The sequence below is a fragment of the Durio zibethinus genome, chromosome 6, assembly GCF_047325235.1.
Source record: "Durio zibethinus cultivar Kanyao isolate XHJ-2024 chromosome 6, ASM4732523v1, whole genome shotgun sequence".
NCBI lineage: Eukaryota > Viridiplantae > Streptophyta > Magnoliopsida > Malvales > Malvaceae > Durio > Durio zibethinus.
The window spans coordinates 34,267,870-34,289,090 of record NC_143167.1 but is presented as its reverse complement, the minus strand read 5'-3'; the positions used below and the strand labels follow the sequence as shown (position 1 = coordinate 34,289,090).

The window sequence follows — 21,221 nt, the reverse complement described above, 5'->3', positions numbered from 1 at the left end:
AAGGGTGTGAATTGTGACAGATAGACTGATCCGGGACGCCGAAAAAGTGAATGCTCGGATCTCGGAGCTGCACGGGTTCGGAGCTTAAGTCTCGACCCGTGATAAGTGGTATCGAAATCAACCCTAAACTGTTCGATCCACGTCAAGCGCTTTGATAGAGGTAGACAGTGTGATCAACCTCCGTGATGAGGATGTCACGAGGTTGGATGGAAGAGAATGTCACAGATCGAAAGAAGAATTTACACCACTTTTTTTTTTAGAGACTTTTTGTAGGATAAAACTGTGAGGTCAAAAAATCAAAACAGATAATTTCTCATAAGGATATGAACCATGACGGTTAAGCTGATCTGAGACGTCGAAAAAATGAATGCTCAGGTCCCGAAACCACACGAATTCAAAATTTAAATCTCGACCCGTGACACTTACACATGTTTGTACCGATTACCATGGATCAAACGGCTGTCAGTAATGTCTTTTCTCTCACAATGCAACATTTGCTTCAGTTTCATTGCTGTGAGATGACCTTCTGGCCTATGCGCTCAAATCAGGGGCCTTATTATAGCCTTCTGGATTCTAGATTCACAGTGATGCTTCTCTCAAAATGTTACGACATAAAATGGCATATTGCTTTGAAAACTGATACTTGGCAGGTTATTCAAACATTCTGACACTCGAGTACTTACAGGGAGCTTGCATCTTTACTGGAGATACAGTACCTCAAAAGAAGGTACAAGCGAGAAGACATTGTTTCAAACTGAAGATGACCACCTGAAGGTGAATTTAAATTTACAAGTTTTTCAGTTACATAAACATGTAGTTATACACTACACATCTTACCCGGAAGTAATCCTGTGAATGAACAGTCATACTTCCTCGTGGTTATAGAGTTATCCTGGAAGCGATTAATTCAATGATCTCTCTGTTTCCTTAAGACTTCTAACGCCCACCTCCACCCCAAAAAAAAGGGATCAAACTGCTGCAGGCTTCCCATCTTTTCTAGGGTCACTAACAGCAGTTAGTGTTCCATGAAATATATCGGCATCTTTTCCATATTTTCGGCCCATTTTGATGGGGTTTTGGAGGGTTTGAACAACAAACTGGACGATAGCCCCACCTGACTTGGCCTTCAGCTGATGACCTTTCTCTGTCAAGAAAATCTTTGTCTCCTCTGCAAGCTCAATGTGCTCACCATCAATCACAGTCCAGTTTTCATACAAAACTATGTTTGGTATTAGCTGCAGGAAACCAAGATGTTCATTGGATTCTTTTTCAAATACAAGAATACCAATTACAACTATTATGTATATGTATTCAAACGAGTCGTACCCTGTGGTAGATCCTTGGATGTTGAACTGCTGCTAACGGTTCCAACCCCAAGACAAAATGATTTAGGAAAACCTGAGTTACTGCTGGTATTATGTTCATTCCACCACTTCCACCAATGACTCCGGCCAGCTGATTATCCTGCCAAAGAGGTACTAAGTAAGGTTTCTGAAAGAGATAAGAATTTGGCAGTTACATCGTCTGAACTTTTTTTTATGCTTAAAATGAAGATTGGTTCAGTTGGGGACGAGCAATTTTATAACATCTAGATGGTTGTTATGTATCGTTAGGTTTGGACTAACAAAAAGTAAGAGCTGCATCGAATTTTCTAAACCTTGGTAATAATAAGCGGTGTCATGGAAGATAGAGGCCTCTTCCTTGGTCTAATAAAATTTGCTGGAGCAGGCGGGAGCATGTCAGGAGATATCTCTGTTGGTGCTGAAAAGTCACCCATCTCATTGTTAACCACGATACCAGTCGAAGAAGAAAGCACTCCAGCTCCAAAAGGATAATTTACAGTGGTTGTCATCGATACAGCATTGCGTTCAGCATCTACAACACAGAAATGGCTAGTTCCATGGTCTCTAAGTTGGCTCCATCTGGTAACGAACGATTAGATAGCTGAGAAAGCTTCATTGACAAGAATCTAAGTTTTGTTTGCATTACCAAATATATAATTCATACCTGTACATATAGTAGTCTGCAGGGAAAGTAGTGTTGTCAAGTATCTTTTGCTGAATTTGCTTTGCATAAGATACGGAAAGCATTTCAGATGCATATTTGGTTATGTCTACAAAATCAGGGTCACCCAAGTTCATTCGTTCAGCAAACATGTGTTTCAATGCTTCTATCAGGCGATGCAGGCCAAGATCTCCCTTTGCAGCATCAGCACTTCCATAGCTGTGAAGGATGTTCATAACCTGTGTTCATGTTATCATGTTTTAAAGGTCCAAGTTCAACTATAATCTAAAGCATGGAATTTGAATTTAGTCAAACTGAACATCCATTATCCCAAAACATACAATAGCCTGCCACAAGCTCTAAGAAGTAAATGAAGTAAGAAGAAATTAAGTATATTTACGCACCAGAGACAGCCCAAGTGTTCCACTTGAAGGAGGTGGCATTCCGTATATAGTATAGTCCATAACATTAGCAGCCATTGCATCTATAACTTCAACCTTGTAATTCCTTAAATCCTCCATTGTCAAAATCCCACCAACCTGTCTCACATCTTTTACCAATTTCTCTCCAACAGTTCCATTATAAAAGGCTCCTGGTCCTTTTTCTGCCACTTCCTCAAGGCTGTGGGCTAGCTCTACATTATAGCACTTTTCACCAGCTCGTAACAACTCCCCGTTTGGTGCAAACACCTGCCTCAATCCCGGGTCACTCATGATCATCCGTGCATTTGCAGCAATCTCTAATCCAAGAAATGGAGCAACCACAAATCCCTCTTTAGCAAGTTTTATTGCAGGCTCAAACAATGTCCTCCAAGCTAATCGACCGTATCTCAACCAAGCCTCATGAAGGCCAGCGATCTCACCAGGAACTCCCATTGACAATGCACCTTTATACTTGGCTCCAATATTATTCTTATACATATTCTGCATTTTAACAATTACTACAACGTTAACAGGCATAATCAAGATAAATGAAAAAAGTCAAAAACTAATTTCATTATGCTTTTATGTGTCTAACTTTATGTTATTCCCAACCTTCAATGAGTTCAACCTTAAAATCTACTGGAAGCATTCCAACTTTCTCGAACAATGACTACTTGATCATTATGGCGTTTGTGAAGCTATACTTAATTGCTTATAATGGAAAGATTGAACCAATAAAACCATGGGGTGCAAGGCAACCATAATAGATCAACTTGTCATAGAATACATAGCTGAAAGATGGAATTATGAACCTGTGTAGCGGCTAAGGGTGCTGTTTCCCTCGAATCAAAGGCTTGGGTATGTGACGTTGATGAAGATCTGACAATCAAGAATGCTCCACCTCCAATTCCACTAGCCATTGGATTGACAACTCCAACGCACAGTGCTGTTGCTACTGCAGCATCCACCGCATGCCCACCTTTCTTGAGCATAAGCACACCAATTTCAGAACAACGACCATCATCAGCAGCAACAACACCCTGTTCTGACTCGACGCTGTCAGGTCCACGAACTTCAATCCTTTCATTGTACTTGTTTCCTCCTTTAACTAACAAGTGACTCCAGTCGTCTCTGAATATTAGGCCTACAACTGAAACATACACCGTATGCCCAGCATCAAATGAAGTACACTCCCATGATTATAAACTATATGCAAATGTAACAAGAAGAATCTATCTTCATTAACACGAATTTCATATAAGGACTAGGGAAAAATGGGACATCTTTTTAACAATCAAAAGGATTTTAATTTACCCACTAGGATTGGTCAAAGAAGCTTCTTTTCCTTGTCAATCAGGTTTAAAATCCTGTATGTACATGTGAGGAAATGCGTCTTTAAGACCTTTGGGGCGAGATCTCTTATAAAAAAAATATTAAGAAAAAAAATAAGTTTTAATTTGTTGAAAAATTTAAAGCAAGGACCTTTGCTAAATGGTAACTTCTTCTGACATGTGTAAACGACCATGAGGTAAAGGCATCAAAGGTATCAAGTCACAATACCGTCCAGGTTCATAAGGTTTTAATGAATTTTATTGTAAGAAAATCGTTACTGTAAAATTAAGAACCTAATTCAAACATTCAGTGAGAGACACAAAATATGGCCAGCAAACATGTTCCTCCAATTTCAGGTTATAATTAAAAAGGATCACTAAAGAAACTTTGTATATTATTTATGATCATTGGCAGAAAAACGATGAATGATCTGGCATTCCCTTCCAACGTAAATATCAAGGCTTCTTGCCAAACAAAACCCAAAAGAATCCTCCGCTTAAAATTTAGATTTTTTTTAAGATGGTGGTAGATTTTAGAACGTTTATGAAACTTGAACTGAATGAGAAAGACAAAATTTTCAGAAAGTGAACTTGGAGAATGTGAACAGAATTAACATATTTTGAGAACTGATGATCCCAAGATCAATTTTCTATCTCATTACCACCCTTTAAGATGAACAGAAATGAGTAAAAACTGCGGCTAAATTTTCAATTTAAGCAGACTTGAATTGTAGAAAGTAAGAGCCGATAAAGCAAGAAATGGGTTGTTTATACTATATGTACTTCTTTGGTTTCTAAATTCATATGGCAGAAAAAAAACAGAAAATCGTTGACTTTCATGAAATAGGTAAAAACCAGGGCAATTAATCCTGGAAAGTGGAAACCCAGATTAAAAAGAAAACAGAATAACCAGTTTTCATGGGAATATTAAACCCAATATACCAGAAAATAGAAAAAGACAAAAGCAGAGTGAAGAGAGAAGAAACTGACTTGAGAAGGTAAAAAATACAAGGAAGAACCAAAGAGCTGTGCTCCAATTCTTGTTGCTTTTCTTCTTCTCATTTGCCACCAAATCCAAAAGATCTCTGTCCAAAAGAGGAGCTTGCATGTTCTGTTGTCCCATGCGTCTGTATCTTTTTTGCCTCTCTTTTCTCCAGGGAAACAGTTCTACAGGAGTTAGGTGCGCTGGAGGACTGGTAGAGATATCATCATCAGGTCATGAGCTATAGATTGTATAAATACGAAAAGAGACGTAAAGTCGAATTAAGGTTGGACCCAATCAGCGTAACGACCAAAAAATATCAGTAAAAAGTAAAGATCAGTTAGGAAGAAATTTTCCAGTTTGTTCTCTTTGCTGGATAAAGAACTGGACAGGGTTCCCCTGCCTCTACTCCACCAATTAGATATTGAAACGTTACAATGAGAGTGGATTTTTTACTCATTAATTTCTTGTGAGACAATTTGGGAGCCTACCATCATGCATGAGGTGTAAATTTTTACTAGTAATTATCGTTGGTATTGCAACCGCCGCTGATTGATTGATTAAGTAATTCTACTTTTTCTTTCTTTCTTTCTTTTTTTTTTACTTAAAAAAATGAAACTCCAATTTAAGATCTTTTCCAAAACATCGATTCCGTGTTTTAAGTTTTTTGGACTGAAAAGGGGGCAAGGAGAGAAATACAAAAGGAGCACGAAATCAATACTTTAAATTAAATTCAAATAAAACCGTAATTGTGAATTTTCTACAAAGACCCAAGTTATATTTGTATTTGGAAGGGAATTGTATTTGGAAGGGACTGTGCAAAAATAAAATAAAATAAAATAAATTTCATAGAACCTGTATTAAAAAAAATTATTCAAACTAAAAATTAAAATAATACATTAATATTTATAAATTATTCGAATTTGAATTCGATTCGATCATTATTGAATCAAGCTTTAGTTCGAGTAATTCGATTCATTGATCGAATCGAATTCAAATATTTTTATACCCTATTCGAATAGTTCACGAATTTAATTTAATTTTTATATTTAAATATATTTTAATTATTTTAATTAATAAAATATTTTAAACTCGAGTTTAAACTCGAGCACAAATAATTAAATTTTTATCGAATATAAAAATTAAATTTATTTTTATATATTAAAATGAGTTCGAATAATTTAATTTTTATCTCAAATCAAATTTAAGTTAAAATAATAAAACTCGACCGAATTCGAATTAAATTTAAGCTTCAAATTTCAAATCAAGCTTTAGATCAAATTTAATGTTGTATAAATTCGAACCCAATCTATTACATCTTAATTCAAATCATTTCATAGCCAATAACAATAATAAAAAAAAAAAAGTGGTAATGACAAAGACAGGGAGAGAAAATGGGGGGTAAAATTAGATTTTCCTTTTTGTCAATTTTCACCTTATTAGAGAAACCACTCTGTGAAAGGAACTCAAGGAAAGGAAGCAAAATTATCCAAAGGCTTCATGACTCACCACCAAGCCTCCATGTGCGTAGAAAAGAAAAAAAATCCCAAGCACGTGTAAAGCTAGAAAACTTGGTGTACATCCTAAAACACATTAAGAGGGACTACATGATCGGACTTCCAAAAGAAAAGAATGGGGTGGGTTTCCCAAAGGCTGAGCATCTTTTCTAGCATCTGTTGTAACTATTCAGAAGAACCCTGCAGGATAACTGCTATATAATGAGTGATCTTGAATTTCTTGGTTAGCCACATGGCAATCAATAAGTCGTCCTCGGATAATTTACGAAGAATTAATCCAGAAGGAAGCATCCACCATTCACTTTCATCCCGGCCCTGCACCACAAAAAATGCCATTAAGACCTGCTTCGGTAATGTAAACTTTCATTAGTACAAAGGCAAGTTAACCACGAGCATGATAATCGATAAACCTTACTTATATGCTAAAATTCCATGACTGAGAGTTATAATTTTTTGCTTGAGTGGCTCCAGTAATGTAGAAATCCTCAGACCAAGGCAGTTACCTATCGGAAAAGAGATATAATCAGAATAACAAATGCTTGAAATTTCTCTGCCATGGTACTAAAAAGATGGGGATAGGTCGGGATTTCGAAAGCAACTAATCGCTTAACACATTCTTGCTGCTAGTGCAACATGCAAGTTTGAGCAATATAGATTGCCTATGGACCCTTTATTTTCTCCCATAAATCTATTACAGCAATAGCTGCAGCAGTGTGAACAAGCTCAAGCAACATTACTCATGCATTATACTTTACTGACTTTTCCTCCAAAGAACCAAGAGATCATGACATCTCTTCCACTAATCACACATCTAGCCAGTAACATGAAAAAAAAATCAAACTAGTTGCTTCAGGCTCTCATTATCGATTTGCAATTAATGGCAAAAACAGCAAAGTTTTCTTTATTTTATTTTTAGATGTAAAGCCTGTTTCACAACAGCATTAAACCATTAAAAGAAGCTTTCAACCACATTTTTAAAAACAAGCATTTAACAACAGGCCTGACTCATTAAGCTAGTAAGAATCTTATCACTTGGAAGAGAGAAAGGAGCCATGTTACCTTCCATCTCCTCCGAAAACCAAGGACATTGAAAATCTTTGATGCATACGAGGAGGAAGGTCACCCCTCCTTTCGTCTCCATCAAGGAAAAAGGCCACATATGCAAGTATCACAAGCCTGGACTTTTTCTAGAAGCTTCAGCATTTAGGATCTGCTGGAGCCTTGTCTGCCATCATCTGGGCCTGGTGCGCTTGGGGCCTTTCAAAAACTGATTTCCTTGGCCCTCTTGAGTGATCTGCTGATGCTGCCTGGGCCTCGGGTGCTCCCGCGCCGGCAGTGACACAAGCATTAGACCAGTGGTGCAGCAACCTACAGAGTAACGCAGTTAAGGATCAGGGATAAAATTCCAATTCCATTGGTATGCAACAAAGGTACACAACTATCTCCAAACTTTTAGTTTAATGATTAAAAGCATTTGAAGAAATATAAAAAATTTAGTTTAGAATGAATTTTTTTTTTCTTACTTATATTAAAATTTTGTTCTCGTAATGTAATAAAAAAAAAAAATCAAAGGTACACAACCTGTTCAGTATTTAACTTAAGCGAATAAAAGATATCACACTTTTTCAACTTCTTGACCTAATGATCAAAAAAATCTTAAGAAAACATCAAAACTCAACCCCAATCTCTCCCCTCTCCCTTATCGTAGGGCTTTGACCCTTTTAAAAACGCAAAAAAAAAAGATATCAACACGAAAGATCAATCTCAATCAATTGAAGAGACCTTATGCCTAAAAGCAAAGACAGGGAATATTTTTATCTGTTTCAATCTAAGTGGACATTTCAAACCATAAAGACCAATGAATAAATTGCTTTATGATATACTAGAGAAATAAGATTTTAGTGTGACGACTAATTAAACACTCTTCAATTTCTTCCACAACCTTCATTAACAAGCCATGTCCAGTAACAACAATCGTGCGATACCTCAAGGAAATAAGATTCATTTGAGCAAGCACATGCTACTCAAGAGAGCCAATTCCGGTTAAATCTTCTTCGCACAAGAGAGATGGAGAAAGTGGTGGAAGTGAAAGGCGGACGCGGCAACGGCGAATTCATCAATTTGATTAACAGAGCAACAAGGGTTTATAGTGAAAATAAAGAGAAAAAAGAAAAATGAACCATTCGAAAGAGGCGAGATTCATTACAGAGAAAAATCCAAGATGAAAACACAAATTGGGTTTGTTTTAAAATAATAATAAAAATTGATTGTGCAAATGGGTAGTACGCATTATCAGTTTACCAGTAGGGGTTTCATTGAAATGGGAGTAGAACTGAAAATATGTAGAAGTTGTGAGGTTATTTCTGGAATTCTGGGGTTTTAGCGGTGACAGAGGGAAATAGAAGAGAAAGATCACAGACACAGATGCAGGAATTTAGAACAACCGAACAAGTAGACACTGACGGGTTCCACGTGCATGGCACGTATCAGCTCTTCGGCTTCTTAAGGTCCTATCTTGGACTTCATTCGGGACTTTTAAAGCCCAATTCAAGTTGGATTAGTTAATACTAATAATTTTTCTTTGTTTCGATTTTTTTTTTTTTTGTATCAATTGTATTTTGCCATTTTATTCATATATGGAATATTAATTAAACCCAAGACTTTCTCATACTAACATATATCAAGTTATTATTACCTAAATTAATATTTAAGATTAATGTCACGTTTGTCTTTGATTTATAATAAATTATTTAATATGGTATTTGTATTATAATTCTACTAACTATTGTAATACATGTTTTTTTAATATTTGTAATTTTCAAAGATATCTTAAATTTTGATCAATAAAAATATGACGTACCATATAAAATATCTCTCATCATCAACAAATTTAGTTTCATAATTATAATGTATCATAATTTTTTAAAAAATTGAACAAAAATTTTCTTATTCTTTTTTTTTTCTAATCCCTCCTTTCTGTCTCCCCTTTTAGTCCCCTTAATGGTTGAATCCAATTGATTTTGTTATTTTAAGTAATTGAATAAGAAAAACCAAAATTAGTAATCATCTTCATCAAATTTCTATACATGAAATCACTATTAACCAAATAAAAAATTTCTATGTTCACGTATTATCTTTTGATCGTTTTATGATATGTTTACATCATTGAGAGTTATTAATGTTGTTGAGAAGTATCACATTGATTAACGAAATTATAATATAATCACATTAAAATTTTTTAAAATATATGTATTACATTATACCATTTATTATAATTTAGAAGAAAAGATGGCATTAACCCAATATTTAAGAAAGTTACTTATGAGAAACCCAAGTAGAACATAGAAATAAGTCTAGCTCTAAAATACCATCTATAGTGGCTCACATTTTGTGTCCTAAATTTCTCTTCTCACTCCATTTTTATTTTGCAACACTTCGCTGTTTTTCTTACTCCAAAAAACATATATTTGTTTTCCTTTTTGAGGAAAATTGGGTTTAAAGTAACAGTAATTTCATTTTAAATTTGTACAAAGCTAATCATCCTATAATTAAGTTCAGAAATTAAGTAGAATTCTTCACAAACCACAACCAGCTGCTTCTATGCTTGAACTTTCATGTTTCACCACTTGAGCTTTTGTGGGAAGTACTGCAAGAAAGAAGAAAAATATCCTATTTCAGGAAACAACAATGGGATTTTAAAATTACCATTAAAAGGATCAAAATGGGATATTTTTCTGACCTTGTCAATGAGGGAAACATAATATGGCTTCAACTTTTCAAGGTCCTGACGCTCTTTGCTTTTGCTGTAGAGATCATATTTGCTTCACAATATTTACAAACAAAATATTAATTCCTGTTGATGTGATCACAAATCCACTGCAAAAGATATGAGAAATATGCTTGAAAGCAAGACAGTAATGAAAACTAAGGGCTATTGAAGCATACTTGAATACATGGAGCCATTTCAGATTCTCCTTGTCCTCCTCATTTAGCAAGTACATGTATGCTCCAGCCTTATGTAAAGCTGCAAGATTATGATTAAAATCTTTTCATTAGGATGTTTGAAATGTTAATTGCATTGATTATATATTCAGGAGAAACAATATTCTTAAAGGCAATGCGTACGATAAAAGGAATGGAATCGGATGATGAATAGCCCCGGAGACGGTAGAGTTGATCCGTTTTCCTTAGCCACCTGCAGAGATAGGAACACAAATTGATTAACTGATGGTTCTTTAAAAATTTCATACTTTGAATGAGACATTAAGAATGTATAGGCTATACCAGGTACATGTAATCATCATGCCCCATGATATTAATATATTCTCTAGTCCACATCGTCAGAATAAACTCCAAATTTTATGTTGTAGACAGGATTGTTGTAATCTGGATTCTCCTGGAAAAAATATAGTTTTTTTTTGCAGGATTTATATCGGTTAACTACTGGTATACATCTAAGCTTTATACGAGAGATGGTTTAGTAACAGTGGTTTGAAAGATAATACCTCAGGGTAAATGTTAGATTCATGGAAAGCGCATACAACAGGAAAGGTGTCTCCTGCAATATGTTGATTTGGCCATTCAATCAATTGAAATCACAGTGGGAAAAATAAATTAAAATAGCAAACAGAATGCTAACCAGCAACAGCCCATTGAGTACGCCCTCCAAATTGAGGCAGATTAAGAATCTTTCCAAGGTCTTAAATCCAGGTAGGAACAAGATGGTTACTTCGTTGCTTAGGCAGAATTTTATTTGTAATATCACCTATTTAGAACCACGTGCTTCTTCCCTGGTATAGAATATAGGAATTCTGATAGGTTGTTTTCGATTACCATGAATAAGAGCTGTCAAGTGCAACCAGTCTTCATCAGGATAGTCCTTTCTAATGGCTTCGGCTGTCAGCAGTGCGTGTTGAATTCGAGGTTCATCCAAATCAGGATCACTATCATCCACAATGGTATTGAGAAGCTCACAGCAATCCCATATGCTCATTTCTGCTCGGTTGATGTTGGAGTATTCTTCTCTCATCTTTTTAACCTGCAATTTTTGCCGGTTTATGCGTCCAAACCACATAATAATTTGATTAATTTCTGGCTTATGTATATTCAACGGTTTAAGTTACAGTTAGCATGCAACGTCATATGTTTGATTAATATGCTGTTGCCGATAGAACTCCTCAACAGTCTTTTGCCTTGAACTATCTGCATTGTTGTAATTTCTGCAGATCATTTTTACAATCTATTTCAACTCTCTCACGGCAAACTAAACATTTAAATACGAAACAAAAGCAGGATTTCAAAACACAAACATTCAAAGCGACAAAAATTTTGATAAATTAAGAAGAGAAAAAAAAAAAAAAAAAAGAGAAGTTGTACCTAAATGCCTGGCCAAATGCATTGGTGTCTGGTGCCATAAATCCACCATTTGATACAAGTTTTGGCACTCCATTTTGGTCGGTCCGCTCCTTCTGTTCTATAAACCATTGACAAAACAAATTAACAAACATATTACAAAACAAAAACTTGTTAGTTTTTGTAAAATAATTCAAGATAAATCAATGAAGACAGAATTTAAAAGAAATGATAAAGAAAAAAGGTGTACCAGTCACTGGTTTCTCAGTGGTGGATATCTTTTTGCTTCAGAAATTAGGAGTTTTAATGCCGAGTTTTGGCCATAAATGACAAGAAAAGAAAGCTGTATAAATGATTTGGCATAGGAATTGTTTAAGGGAAGATGTATCGTTAACAAAATTTTTATATAGTGACTCACAGATGGAGGAAAATTGCTTCCTTGAAACATGGAATGTTTTCCTAGCAATTTTATGCAGCAGAATCGGTCAAAACAAAAAAAAAACCAAACATACCCATAAATTTGCATATGACTTACCATCTTTTTTATATGTGTATATATATATATTATGATGACGACGATGATGATGATTTTCCAAAAAACTAATAGACTGTAAGTGGTGAAATATACCGTATTTCATGTGCTTGAAAATCAACTTTAATCCTTAAGAATAACCCTTCAAGAAAAGATTTAATAATTGTATTTTATACTAATTATGCTTGAGTAGCATTTGGAAGAAATTAAAAGGGCATATTTTCATAATCTAATTACCAGAATTAATTCCTTAATATATATATAAATTAATCAGTCTTCTTAATTTGATTTTATTCCAAAATTCATGAGCGGGTAGCATCTTTACTAGCTATATGTAGAGATAGGAATAAATTAAGAATATGATTTTTTAAATATTTGTTAATAAGTTTTTAAATTTTGCCCTATATATATTTTGAGTTGATTTAAGCAATTAATCAATGTATTTAAGAAATTCATAAAAAAATAACTTCGTTACAATTTACCAACGATTTTGATCTAGAAACGAAAAAAAAAAAAAAAAACTTTTACTTAGTCAAATGAAACTATTTTAGAAAGTACTGGTGAAAATATGTTATCTCCATTGATAAGTAGTTTACAACTTTATTTACAAATTAAGAAGGAAGAAAAAACACACTTTCATGAATTTATTTTTTACAAAACTCATCAAATATAAATAATATAATTTGGGTGCAGAAAATGAAGCACCAAAGCCGCCTATAATTTCCTTGATAATCAAGCTTTCTTTCTTTAATCTCGCAAGCCATAGTTAAATTTCTTCAAGCTATGATCACCATTTGAGCTTGGCCGGGAAATACTGCAACAAAAATTTATTCAACTTTTAGGAAACAAAAGAATCTAAAGCTGAAATTTACCAACAAAAAAAAAAAGATTTTAAATGCTGTACTCACTTTTTCAATCAGTGAGAGATAATATGGCTTGACCTTTTCAACGTCGATGAGGACTTTGCTCTTGCTGTACAGGTCATATTTGCTGTGATCATAAACATTTCGAAGAATTAATTAAAAAAATTTCATAAATTTAAGGTATCATAAAATTGTTGAATGCAGACAAATTTATTATATGAAAAATAATATCAAACAGAGAAATAATTTGAGGCTCACTTGAATATTCTGAGCCACTTCAAATTCTCCTTATCTTCATCATTAAGAAATTGCATGTATGCTTCCTCCTTATGTAAAGCTGCAGAATTAGGGTTCAAATTATTGGCAATAACTACTAATTAATATAGTTTAACTATGGACTAATATTGAACATTAATTTATAAATAACATTCTTAATCATCAAATGTAAGTGCTTACGATAAAGGGAATGGTATCGGATTATGAACAACCCGGCTGAGGGTAGAGTTGTTCCATTTTCCTTTGCTACCTGCAAAATTGAAAACATTTAAAAAAAATTGAATTGAATTTTGACTTTCATTTGACTATAAAAAAGATAATGGAAAAAGAACGTACCAAGTACATATAGTCATCGTGCCCCCATGAAATCATTACATTGTTTAGTCCACAGCCTTGGGTGTAAATTCCATTCTTAGTGTTGTAAGCAGGATTGTTATAATCTGGGTTTTCCTTGAAAAACTGAAACACAAAGAATTTTTTTGATTTTATTATAGTTGATGTTTTATCTTTACAGATATAGATTAGATTATGTTTATAGCATAGTTTTTTTGAAGTAAAGAGAAATACCTTGTGGTGAATATTGGCCTCATCAAAAGCACATCCAACAGGGAACGTGTCTCCTGCCATTTTCCCATTGCTTGATTGTTTAGTTGGAATCACTCAAAACAATGAAAAAGAAAAAAAAAAATACTATAAATCAATTTGCATGATTATATAAACAGTACTCACCAACAACAGCCCATTGTGGAAGACCTCCAAACTTGGGTAGAAGAAGAACCTTTCCAAGATCTGGCATCCGCCAAACACGTAGATTAATAACCATCCAAGAAACACTCATTTTTATCCATTTTAAATTTCAAGGGGGCTATTATTTTGATGGTTATCCAGTAAGGCAGGGCCATCTCCAATTCTCCATGAAGATTTGGTGAGGCAGATGATCCATGGATAGAGTCGGCTACGGGTTTAGATGTACCATTTTTTATTGGTTAGTAAAAAATAAAGGAAATTTGATCGGGTATATACCATGTATAAGAGCAGTTAAATGCAGCCAGTCTTCATCAGGATAATCCTTTCTAATTGCTTCAGCGGATTGCAACAAGTGCTGAATTTGAGGTTCATCTAGGTCAGGATCGCTGTCATCCACCACCTCATTCAGGAGTTCGCAGCATTCCCATATGCTCATTTCCATTCTGTTCAGTTTGGAGTACTCTTTCCTCATCTTTTGCACCTGCATGCATATCAAACCATGACAAAGCCCCAAAACATTTTACTTTGTAATTCTGTTTAGGATTGCTTACAAAGTCGTATGTCTGGTTAATGTGCTGCTGTTTGTAGAATTCCTCTACGCTTTTTTTCCTTTCACTTTCTGCATTATAATCCCTGCAAAACCATTTAGTTTTTTCTTTGTCATTTCTGTTTAAGACTTCTCTCAATGGAAAACCAACCGGGTCACTTTCAAAGATTTCACATACCTAAAGGAGTGGCCAAATGAATTGATTTCTGGTGCCAAAAATCCATCATCTGACGAAGATTTTGGCACTGGAAATCCACCATCCAACACCAATTCATTAGGTTCAACAACATACTCCTGGCACTCTGCTTGAGACTCTGTTAAACATTAAAAAGAAAACATTAAATTCAAGGCAAATTTCCAAACCCATTTTTAGTACTCCATGAAAAAAAATGGTACCTAGCTGAGGCTTCTCAATAAGGATAGTCATTTTCCCTCGAGAAAATGTTAAAACAAAGTAGCAAAAAAGGGCTGAAAAACAAATGAAAGTAGCCAAAAGAATCTGACTGGAAAGAAAAAGAAACCAATAGAAAAGCTCAATCGAATGGCTTCTTGTTGTTGTGTGCGGCGGGTGATGTTGCAATGGAGAGGTTTTTATAGCAACATAAAAAATGTCCTTCCTTGTCAATTGGAATGTTTCATGTCCTCAACTGAAAATAATTGATAGTCACATAAAAATGTCCTTCCTTGTCAATTGGAATGTTTTATGTCCTCAACTGAAAAATCTCTCCTTCCTCCGACAATGTTATCCGAAAAAAAAAATGGAAAGAAAAACGTTGACAATTATGATCTAATCACGCCAGACTCACTCCTTTTGAATGAGCGTGACCCTCAAACTCCAATCATTTTATTCCACGTGCACAATTATCCTAAAAATATCTTTTTACGTTGTCTTTCTCTTTTACCCAGCTTTGAAATATCTGAGTTAAGATCACACGTAAATCCTAATTTCTTTATTAAAAATAGATTAAGTTCTTTGATTATTCAATTATCTAGAAATTACTATAGTCAATATTTATATTTTTAGGATTAAATTTAGAGATTAAGATTCAAAGTTGTAAGATAATAAAATGAGAATGCGTTTATCCTAAGATTACTAAAAAAAAAAAAGAATATTGGGATAGGAGCCTGACTCAGCTCTACGTGGATAACGTGTCTATAGTAAATTGGTTCAAACTGACGCAGCATCTAGTCATGGCCAACGAGTTGATTTGACTTTTTTGTGGTGGGAATTGGGAGTGGAGGGGTTTTTAAATCAACGGCTGAGCTGTGTTTATGCATCAGTCTCAGCTCAAAACACGCATGAAAAAAACAAGAACGAAAGAACAAAGAGGAGCAGAAGGTTAAGATTGCTCCACGTCACCAACTGACAGACATTTATGTTATTTTCACAAGGTCAGTGGACGAGCAAGTTGCTGCTAATAAGTTAGACGCGGTACCAGCAGAAATTTTGCGTGTAATTGGATTTCGAACTGGAAATCTTTAATGTTAATGTCGATTCTAATATTATTTAGCTAATAGGTTATTGGTGTGGGAGCAGAGCTATTTGTTTGTTAATTTATTCAGGCGGCTGCTGCTGCTTTTTGTAATGTTATTTGGAACCGACGCCATTATTGCTTGCTTTGCTTTGGCTAATAAACAAGGTGGTTGGTGCGTTAACAAGGGGAAAAAGGAAGTGAGAAAGATGTGTTAAAATATATAATGGCATGAACTGAGGCTAAGAAATGACAAATGCAAAGGTGAGACGAACCTATGAGAAATTGAAGGATATTGTGTTGGGAAAAATAACACTCACGCGCAGCAATCACACACAAAATAACAAGTTCAAATCAAAAATAAAAACACATAAATATTTTTTGTTCAGCTCAACTCAAAATGGCCTACTCCAAACCAAATCCACTATCAAATAAATCTTTATAATTGTGAGACTTTTAGAATGAGAAAAGTCTCCTAAAACTCCTTACTCAAAACTTAACCCAAAACCCAATTACACCCTTTAATAGCCTACTCACTTAGCTATTCTCTTGGTGTCTAACTCTCTGGGGGTACTAAACTAAAACCAAAACATCTTATTTATAGGGGTGAAACCCTTTATACCTTTACTAAACTCCCGATGTGAGATACAAGACAAATTCAAACTTACTTAACTTCGATGTGGGATTCTGAGATTTAAGGTAAATCCCAACAAATCTTCCTTTGACTTGAATCTCCAAACACTTCAACAAAACAAATTCAAACTTACTTAACTTCGATGTACTTACCTTTCTTCTTTTCTTTCATCACAGGCATTCCAGCAACTGAGCCTCCATCAAACATGTACAAATGATTGACCCTATTCCCTTGTAGAATCACACTACCATTCTTGTACACTTTCAACCAATCATTACTACCATAATATGTGTACCCTCGAGAAGCTAACTCACCCAAAGCAATCAAATTGTAGTGACAATTTGGTACATACCTTACATGACGAAGTGTCCTAATAACACCATTGTGAGATTTAAGGTGAACACTCCCAATGCCTTGAATCTGCACCTTTTCTTTGTTAGCAACCACAATATCCTCATACTTTTCATTCTCATTCAACTCCACAAAGCAGCTCCTATCATTGCAAACATGAACTGTAGCAGCTGAATCTAAAACTCAACCTTTATCGCTTTTCAAAGTCAGGATCTCATCCACACAAGTTGTCAAAACAACATCATCATCATCAGACAAAACAGCAGCAGTATCACTCTTTTCTTCATCTGATTTCTTCTCATCATTCGCCCTTTTGAAAGCAGTCATATCCCTTCTCAGCTTCCTGCAACGCACTTGGATATGTCCCTTCTCACCACAATAATAACATTCTACGTCACTGTAATCTCTGTCTCTTGACTTAGATCTCCATCTTGATCCATCAATCCTCTTTTGAGTCCTTCCTCGATCAAAACCCTCAACAGCTAGTATACTCCCCTCAGGTGATGAGTTCTGAACTCCCATAAACCTTTCATTCTCACGCAACAGGGCAGTCACATCATCCAACTTCAAAGTAGACCTGCCTACCAACACAGTCTGAACTAAAAGCCTATAAGACTTGGGCAAAGATGACAACAAAATTAAAGCCTTCTCTTCATCTTTTAACTAATCAACAGAAATCGCTAGCAATTGAGAAACCAATCTATTAAACTTATTCAGGTGATTATGAAGACTCATACATTCTTCCATCTTCAGAGAATACAGATCCATCTTCAAACATAATCTATTAGTCAACGACTTCGAAGCATAAATACCTTCAAGCTTATCCCACAAACTCTTCGGAGTACTCTCAGTCAACACATCTGGAGCTAACGCCAATCTAATAGTACTAACAGTCTTCTTCTGAATCCTATTCCAATTAGCATCAGACATTCCCTCAGGCTTACTACTCTCTAATGCCTGATCCAACCCTTGTTGTACTAACAGATCTTGAATCGTACTTTGCCATAACATAAAATTACTCTTTCCATCAAATAACGGAATCTCAAACTTAGGCATAGACATACCAGACATACCTTCTTCAGACATCTTCAAACACTGCTTCACGATCTCTTGGACCCACGAACCTGCTTCACGATCTCTTGGACCCACGAACCTCAAACTTCGAACCTCGCTCTGATACCACTTGTTGGGAAAAATAACACCCACGCGCAGCAATCACACACAAAATAACAAGTTCAAATCAAGAATAAAAACACACAAATATTTTTGGTTCAGCCCAACTCAAAATGGCCTACTCCAAACCAAATCCACTATCAAATAAATCTTTATAATTGTGAGACTTTTAGAATGAGAAAAGTCTCCTAAAACTCCTTACTCAAAACTTAACCCAAAACCCAATTACACCCTTTAATAGCCTACTCACTTAGCTATTCTCTTGGTGTCTAACTCTCTGGGGGTACTAAACTAAAACCAAAACATCTTATTTATAGGGGTGAAACCCTTTATACCTTTACTAAACTCCCGATGTGGGATACAAGACAAATTCAAACTTACTTAACTTTCGATGTGGGATTCTGAGATTCAAGGTAAATCTCAACATATTGCTCCTGTTAATACCAATTAAAACTATCTCTGCATCAAAATATATCGATGCTAATGGAAGTTTCTATTTATAAGTTTTAAAGTCAATAATTAAAATATAGAATTGAATTTTTTATTTTAACTTATAAAAAATAACATTTAATTAATTTGATAATCAAATTTCAATACTATAATATCGTTTTTTATTGTCATATTTTGGTTCGAAAGTTAAAAAATTATCTAAAGTTCACAATGATGGATTAATTGAATAAAAATTTAAATTTCAAAGACAATTTGTTTTTAACTATTGCTTTCAATTTCTGACAATTTAACATTCTCTTTGTTAAATTTGGATAGATTGTAAATGTCTTTGATATTGACTTATCGTGAAAGAGATTCCCATGGTTTAAAAGAAAAAAGTTGTATCACGTATTCTTTTTGAAACTCCATTGATTGGAAATGGGAGTTGCATGACGGGCAGTGCTTGTTGCTTGCCATTTATGAATTGAAGTTTTTTTCGACTTGAGGAGAGAACCGAACCGGCCAAGCTATATGAGAAAAAGTGGCTTAGAGAGCCTAGAAAGATAAAGATGAAAAGAATTTGACGAGTTGAGTGTTTTACAAAATAATCGCTTTAGTTATGATTAAGCCATGTCATGTGGGAGACTTCTGTGAATTTGTTAGAAAATTGGCATATGAGTACCATTTGAGAGTCAAATTGTTTCGTTATAGGGGATACTTCGTAACCTTGTTTCCCACTTGTAATATCTTGCTTATGAAATATGATATTCAATTGTCATTTTCTGCTGTAACATTAACATATATGTATATATATATATGGGGGAACACAAGTTTTTTTTAATACATAATCTTATCTGTTAACAAGATAACGGTTAACATTAATTAATCGTGCAGGTTTTTATTAAAACTGAACATTAATTTAAACTTGTATCTGGTGAGTGATTTCATCTGACCTTACATCAGCTCTAACTTCATTTTTATCTTATCAAGTGCTTCTATTTTTCCTGTCATTGAAATGATATTATAATTTTTTATAAATTGAAAGGTTGCCAGGGGTAACAACACCATTCTCCTACCAGCTGATCTCTTTATTATCAGTTTCCTTTGCTTCTATGATGAGTTCTGTAATTCGAAGATTTCCCATTACAGAACAATTAGGATTGAAGCAAATGTTAATTACTGAGATGATGATTTTTATTGAAAATTTTTGGTTTCCTAAACTTTTATTTCTTCATTTCATTGCAGTACTTTCATGAGAAACTCAAGTGATGAAGGAGAAGGCCAAGGAATAAACTATAAAGTTATGTAGCAGTTCAAGTATTTAATTATGCCATGAGCTAGTTTGTTCTGGCATTTGACGTGTGGAATAACATACATGCAATCCAGGCAAGCTTATCACATGACATAAAAAGGCCTTGACTGCTAGTGAACTTTATGAAGATTCGGCTGACAGCTGATCGTGAGCCAGTATGACATGGGGGAATAGGCCACTTTTCTTTTCCCTTTTGGGTTTGAGATATGAGCACTCCAGCACTGGGCCCTGGTGAGAGAAAAGTTCTTTCCAATGGGCTCAATTTGGGTTCAGAATGATCTGATATCAGCCTAGTTAATTTGTCCGCAGGAATATCCATATACAATTATTCTACAATTATATATAATTGCCCCTTGAAGCTTTAGCTATAACATGGGCCACCATAGTTTAATTTATTGAGATAAACCATTTTTTATAAGCGGATTAATGCGGTCCAGTCCATAAGTTAACTTTACAGAACCTGTACGAAAAAACCCTTGGGACCTTGGCAAACGGTATTGTCCAACCAAGTAGCATTCGGTGGAATGGAATCAATACCCTACTTGAACATAAATCAAAAGCAAAAAAAAGCTTACATTTGTTTTCTAGACAATTGGTTCAACAAAAGGCAATCATTCGCTTCAGCTTTAAAAAATAGAGTTTCTAACTGGTTCTACCTACTTTGCTACCTCTAATCTTTAGAAAGAAGGCAACTTTAAAGATTCAGAGGCACTGCAAGCAAGGCATTATTGTTCACCTGCATTTGTTTAGTACTCAAGAAATGTGGAGCCACCATTAAATTGCATGCACATAGATTTTCCTTACAAAAGTAACCTTATCTGTTTTCTTTTTGATTGCTTTCACAACCGGTGGGTTGCATTTGGGGCCCAATTGCAGTATTTGGAGGAAACAACCATTTGATCCCAGTTTAAGTGGGTAGATTTAATCTAACCCACCCACTTTCTGGTTTTAATTTAATAGCTTCATCTGCACTCTATCGTGTTTTCTCCACTTGAACAGGGTAAGTTATTTGATTTTCATTTTTTTTTTTAGCCAGTACGAGCAACCCCATATTCAGATGGCCAAAACTGGGTCCTTGAACTATATATTTAATCACAAACTTTGAGAAAGTAGCTTTGTTAAGTGGTAATGTTATTATCTCAGTTAAATCTTTAGATTTTCTATGATTTTATATTCAAGTTGACTTTTCATTTGATTTTATATTAAAGTAAGAAGATTAATCAATTAAAACAGCCAAACCTGAAATGGTTGGCAGTACAATAAGCCATAACCGATAG

At 34.8% G+C, this 21,221-nt stretch overlaps 2 protein-coding genes, 1 long non-coding RNA gene and 1 pseudogene across 3 annotated transcripts; all 4 read right to left on the bottom strand.

The window, feature by feature from the left end:
* Positions 1-624: 624 nt before the first annotated feature.
* Positions 625-4,967, bottom strand: LOC111285265 (glutathione hydrolase 3-like). The gene is made up of 7 exons (XM_022874604.2): positions 4,748-4,967; positions 3,239-3,576; positions 2,409-2,927; positions 2,008-2,243; positions 1,658-1,922; positions 1,327-1,464; positions 625-1,235 (listed from the first exon to the last, which is right to left on the bottom strand). Exons 1-7 carry the CDS (start codon positions 4,878-4,880, stop codon positions 969-971), a joined length of 1,896 nt encoding a protein of 631 aa, XP_022730339.2. The 5' UTR covers positions 4,881-4,967; the 3' UTR covers positions 625-968.
* A 1,099-nt stretch (positions 4,968-6,066) lies between these two features.
* Positions 6,067-7,824, bottom strand: LOC149518612 (uncharacterized). The gene is made up of 3 exons (XR_016343361.1): positions 7,316-7,824; positions 6,672-6,759; positions 6,067-6,571 (listed from the first exon to the last, which is right to left on the bottom strand). It is a non-coding gene; the product is annotated as an uncharacterized LOC149518612 (long non-coding RNA).
* Positions 7,825-9,875: 2,051 nt separating this feature from the next.
* Positions 9,876-11,767, bottom strand: LOC111285494 (inositol oxygenase 5-like; annotated as a pseudogene).
* A 931-nt stretch (positions 11,768-12,698) lies between these two features.
* On the bottom strand, positions 12,699-15,166 carry LOC111285009 (inositol oxygenase 2-like). The gene is made up of 11 exons (XM_022874218.2): positions 14,970-15,166; positions 14,752-14,887; positions 14,578-14,659; positions 14,303-14,507; positions 14,009-14,068; positions 13,847-13,899; positions 13,616-13,738; positions 13,460-13,529; positions 13,262-13,340; positions 13,049-13,130; positions 12,699-12,954 (listed from the first exon to the last, which is right to left on the bottom strand). Exons 1-11 carry the CDS (start codon positions 14,998-15,000, stop codon positions 12,928-12,930), a joined length of 948 nt encoding a protein of 315 aa, XP_022729953.2. The 5' UTR covers positions 15,001-15,166; the 3' UTR covers positions 12,699-12,927.
* Positions 15,167-21,221: the final 6,055 nt, after the last annotated feature.

Excerpts from the sequence above, each read along its gene's own strand:
- LOC111285265 (XM_022874604.2), bottom strand. The coding sequence starts at position 4,880 with ATGGGACAACAGAACATGCAAGCTCCTCTTTTGGACAGAGATCTTTTG. Across the intron at positions 2,244-2,408 it reads GAACACTTGGGCTGTCTCTG|GTTATGAACATCCTTCACAG; the intron begins GTGCGTAAATAT and ends ACATGAACACAG. Across the intron at positions 1,236-1,326 it reads ATCCAAGGATCTACCACAGG|CTAATACCAAACATAGTTTT; the intron begins GTACGACTCGTT and ends GGTTTCCTGCAG.
- LOC111285009 (XM_022874218.2), bottom strand. The coding sequence starts at position 15,000 with ATGACTATCCTTATTGAGAAGCCTCAGCTAG. Across the intron at positions 13,530-13,615 it reads ACGATGACTATATGTACTTG|GTAGCAAAGGAAAATGGAAC; the intron begins GTACGTTCTTTT and ends TCAATTTTGCAG. Across the intron at positions 13,341-13,459 it reads CCGATACCATTCCCTTTATC|CTTTACATAAGGAGGAAGCA; the intron begins GTAAGCACTTAC and ends CTAATTCTGCAG.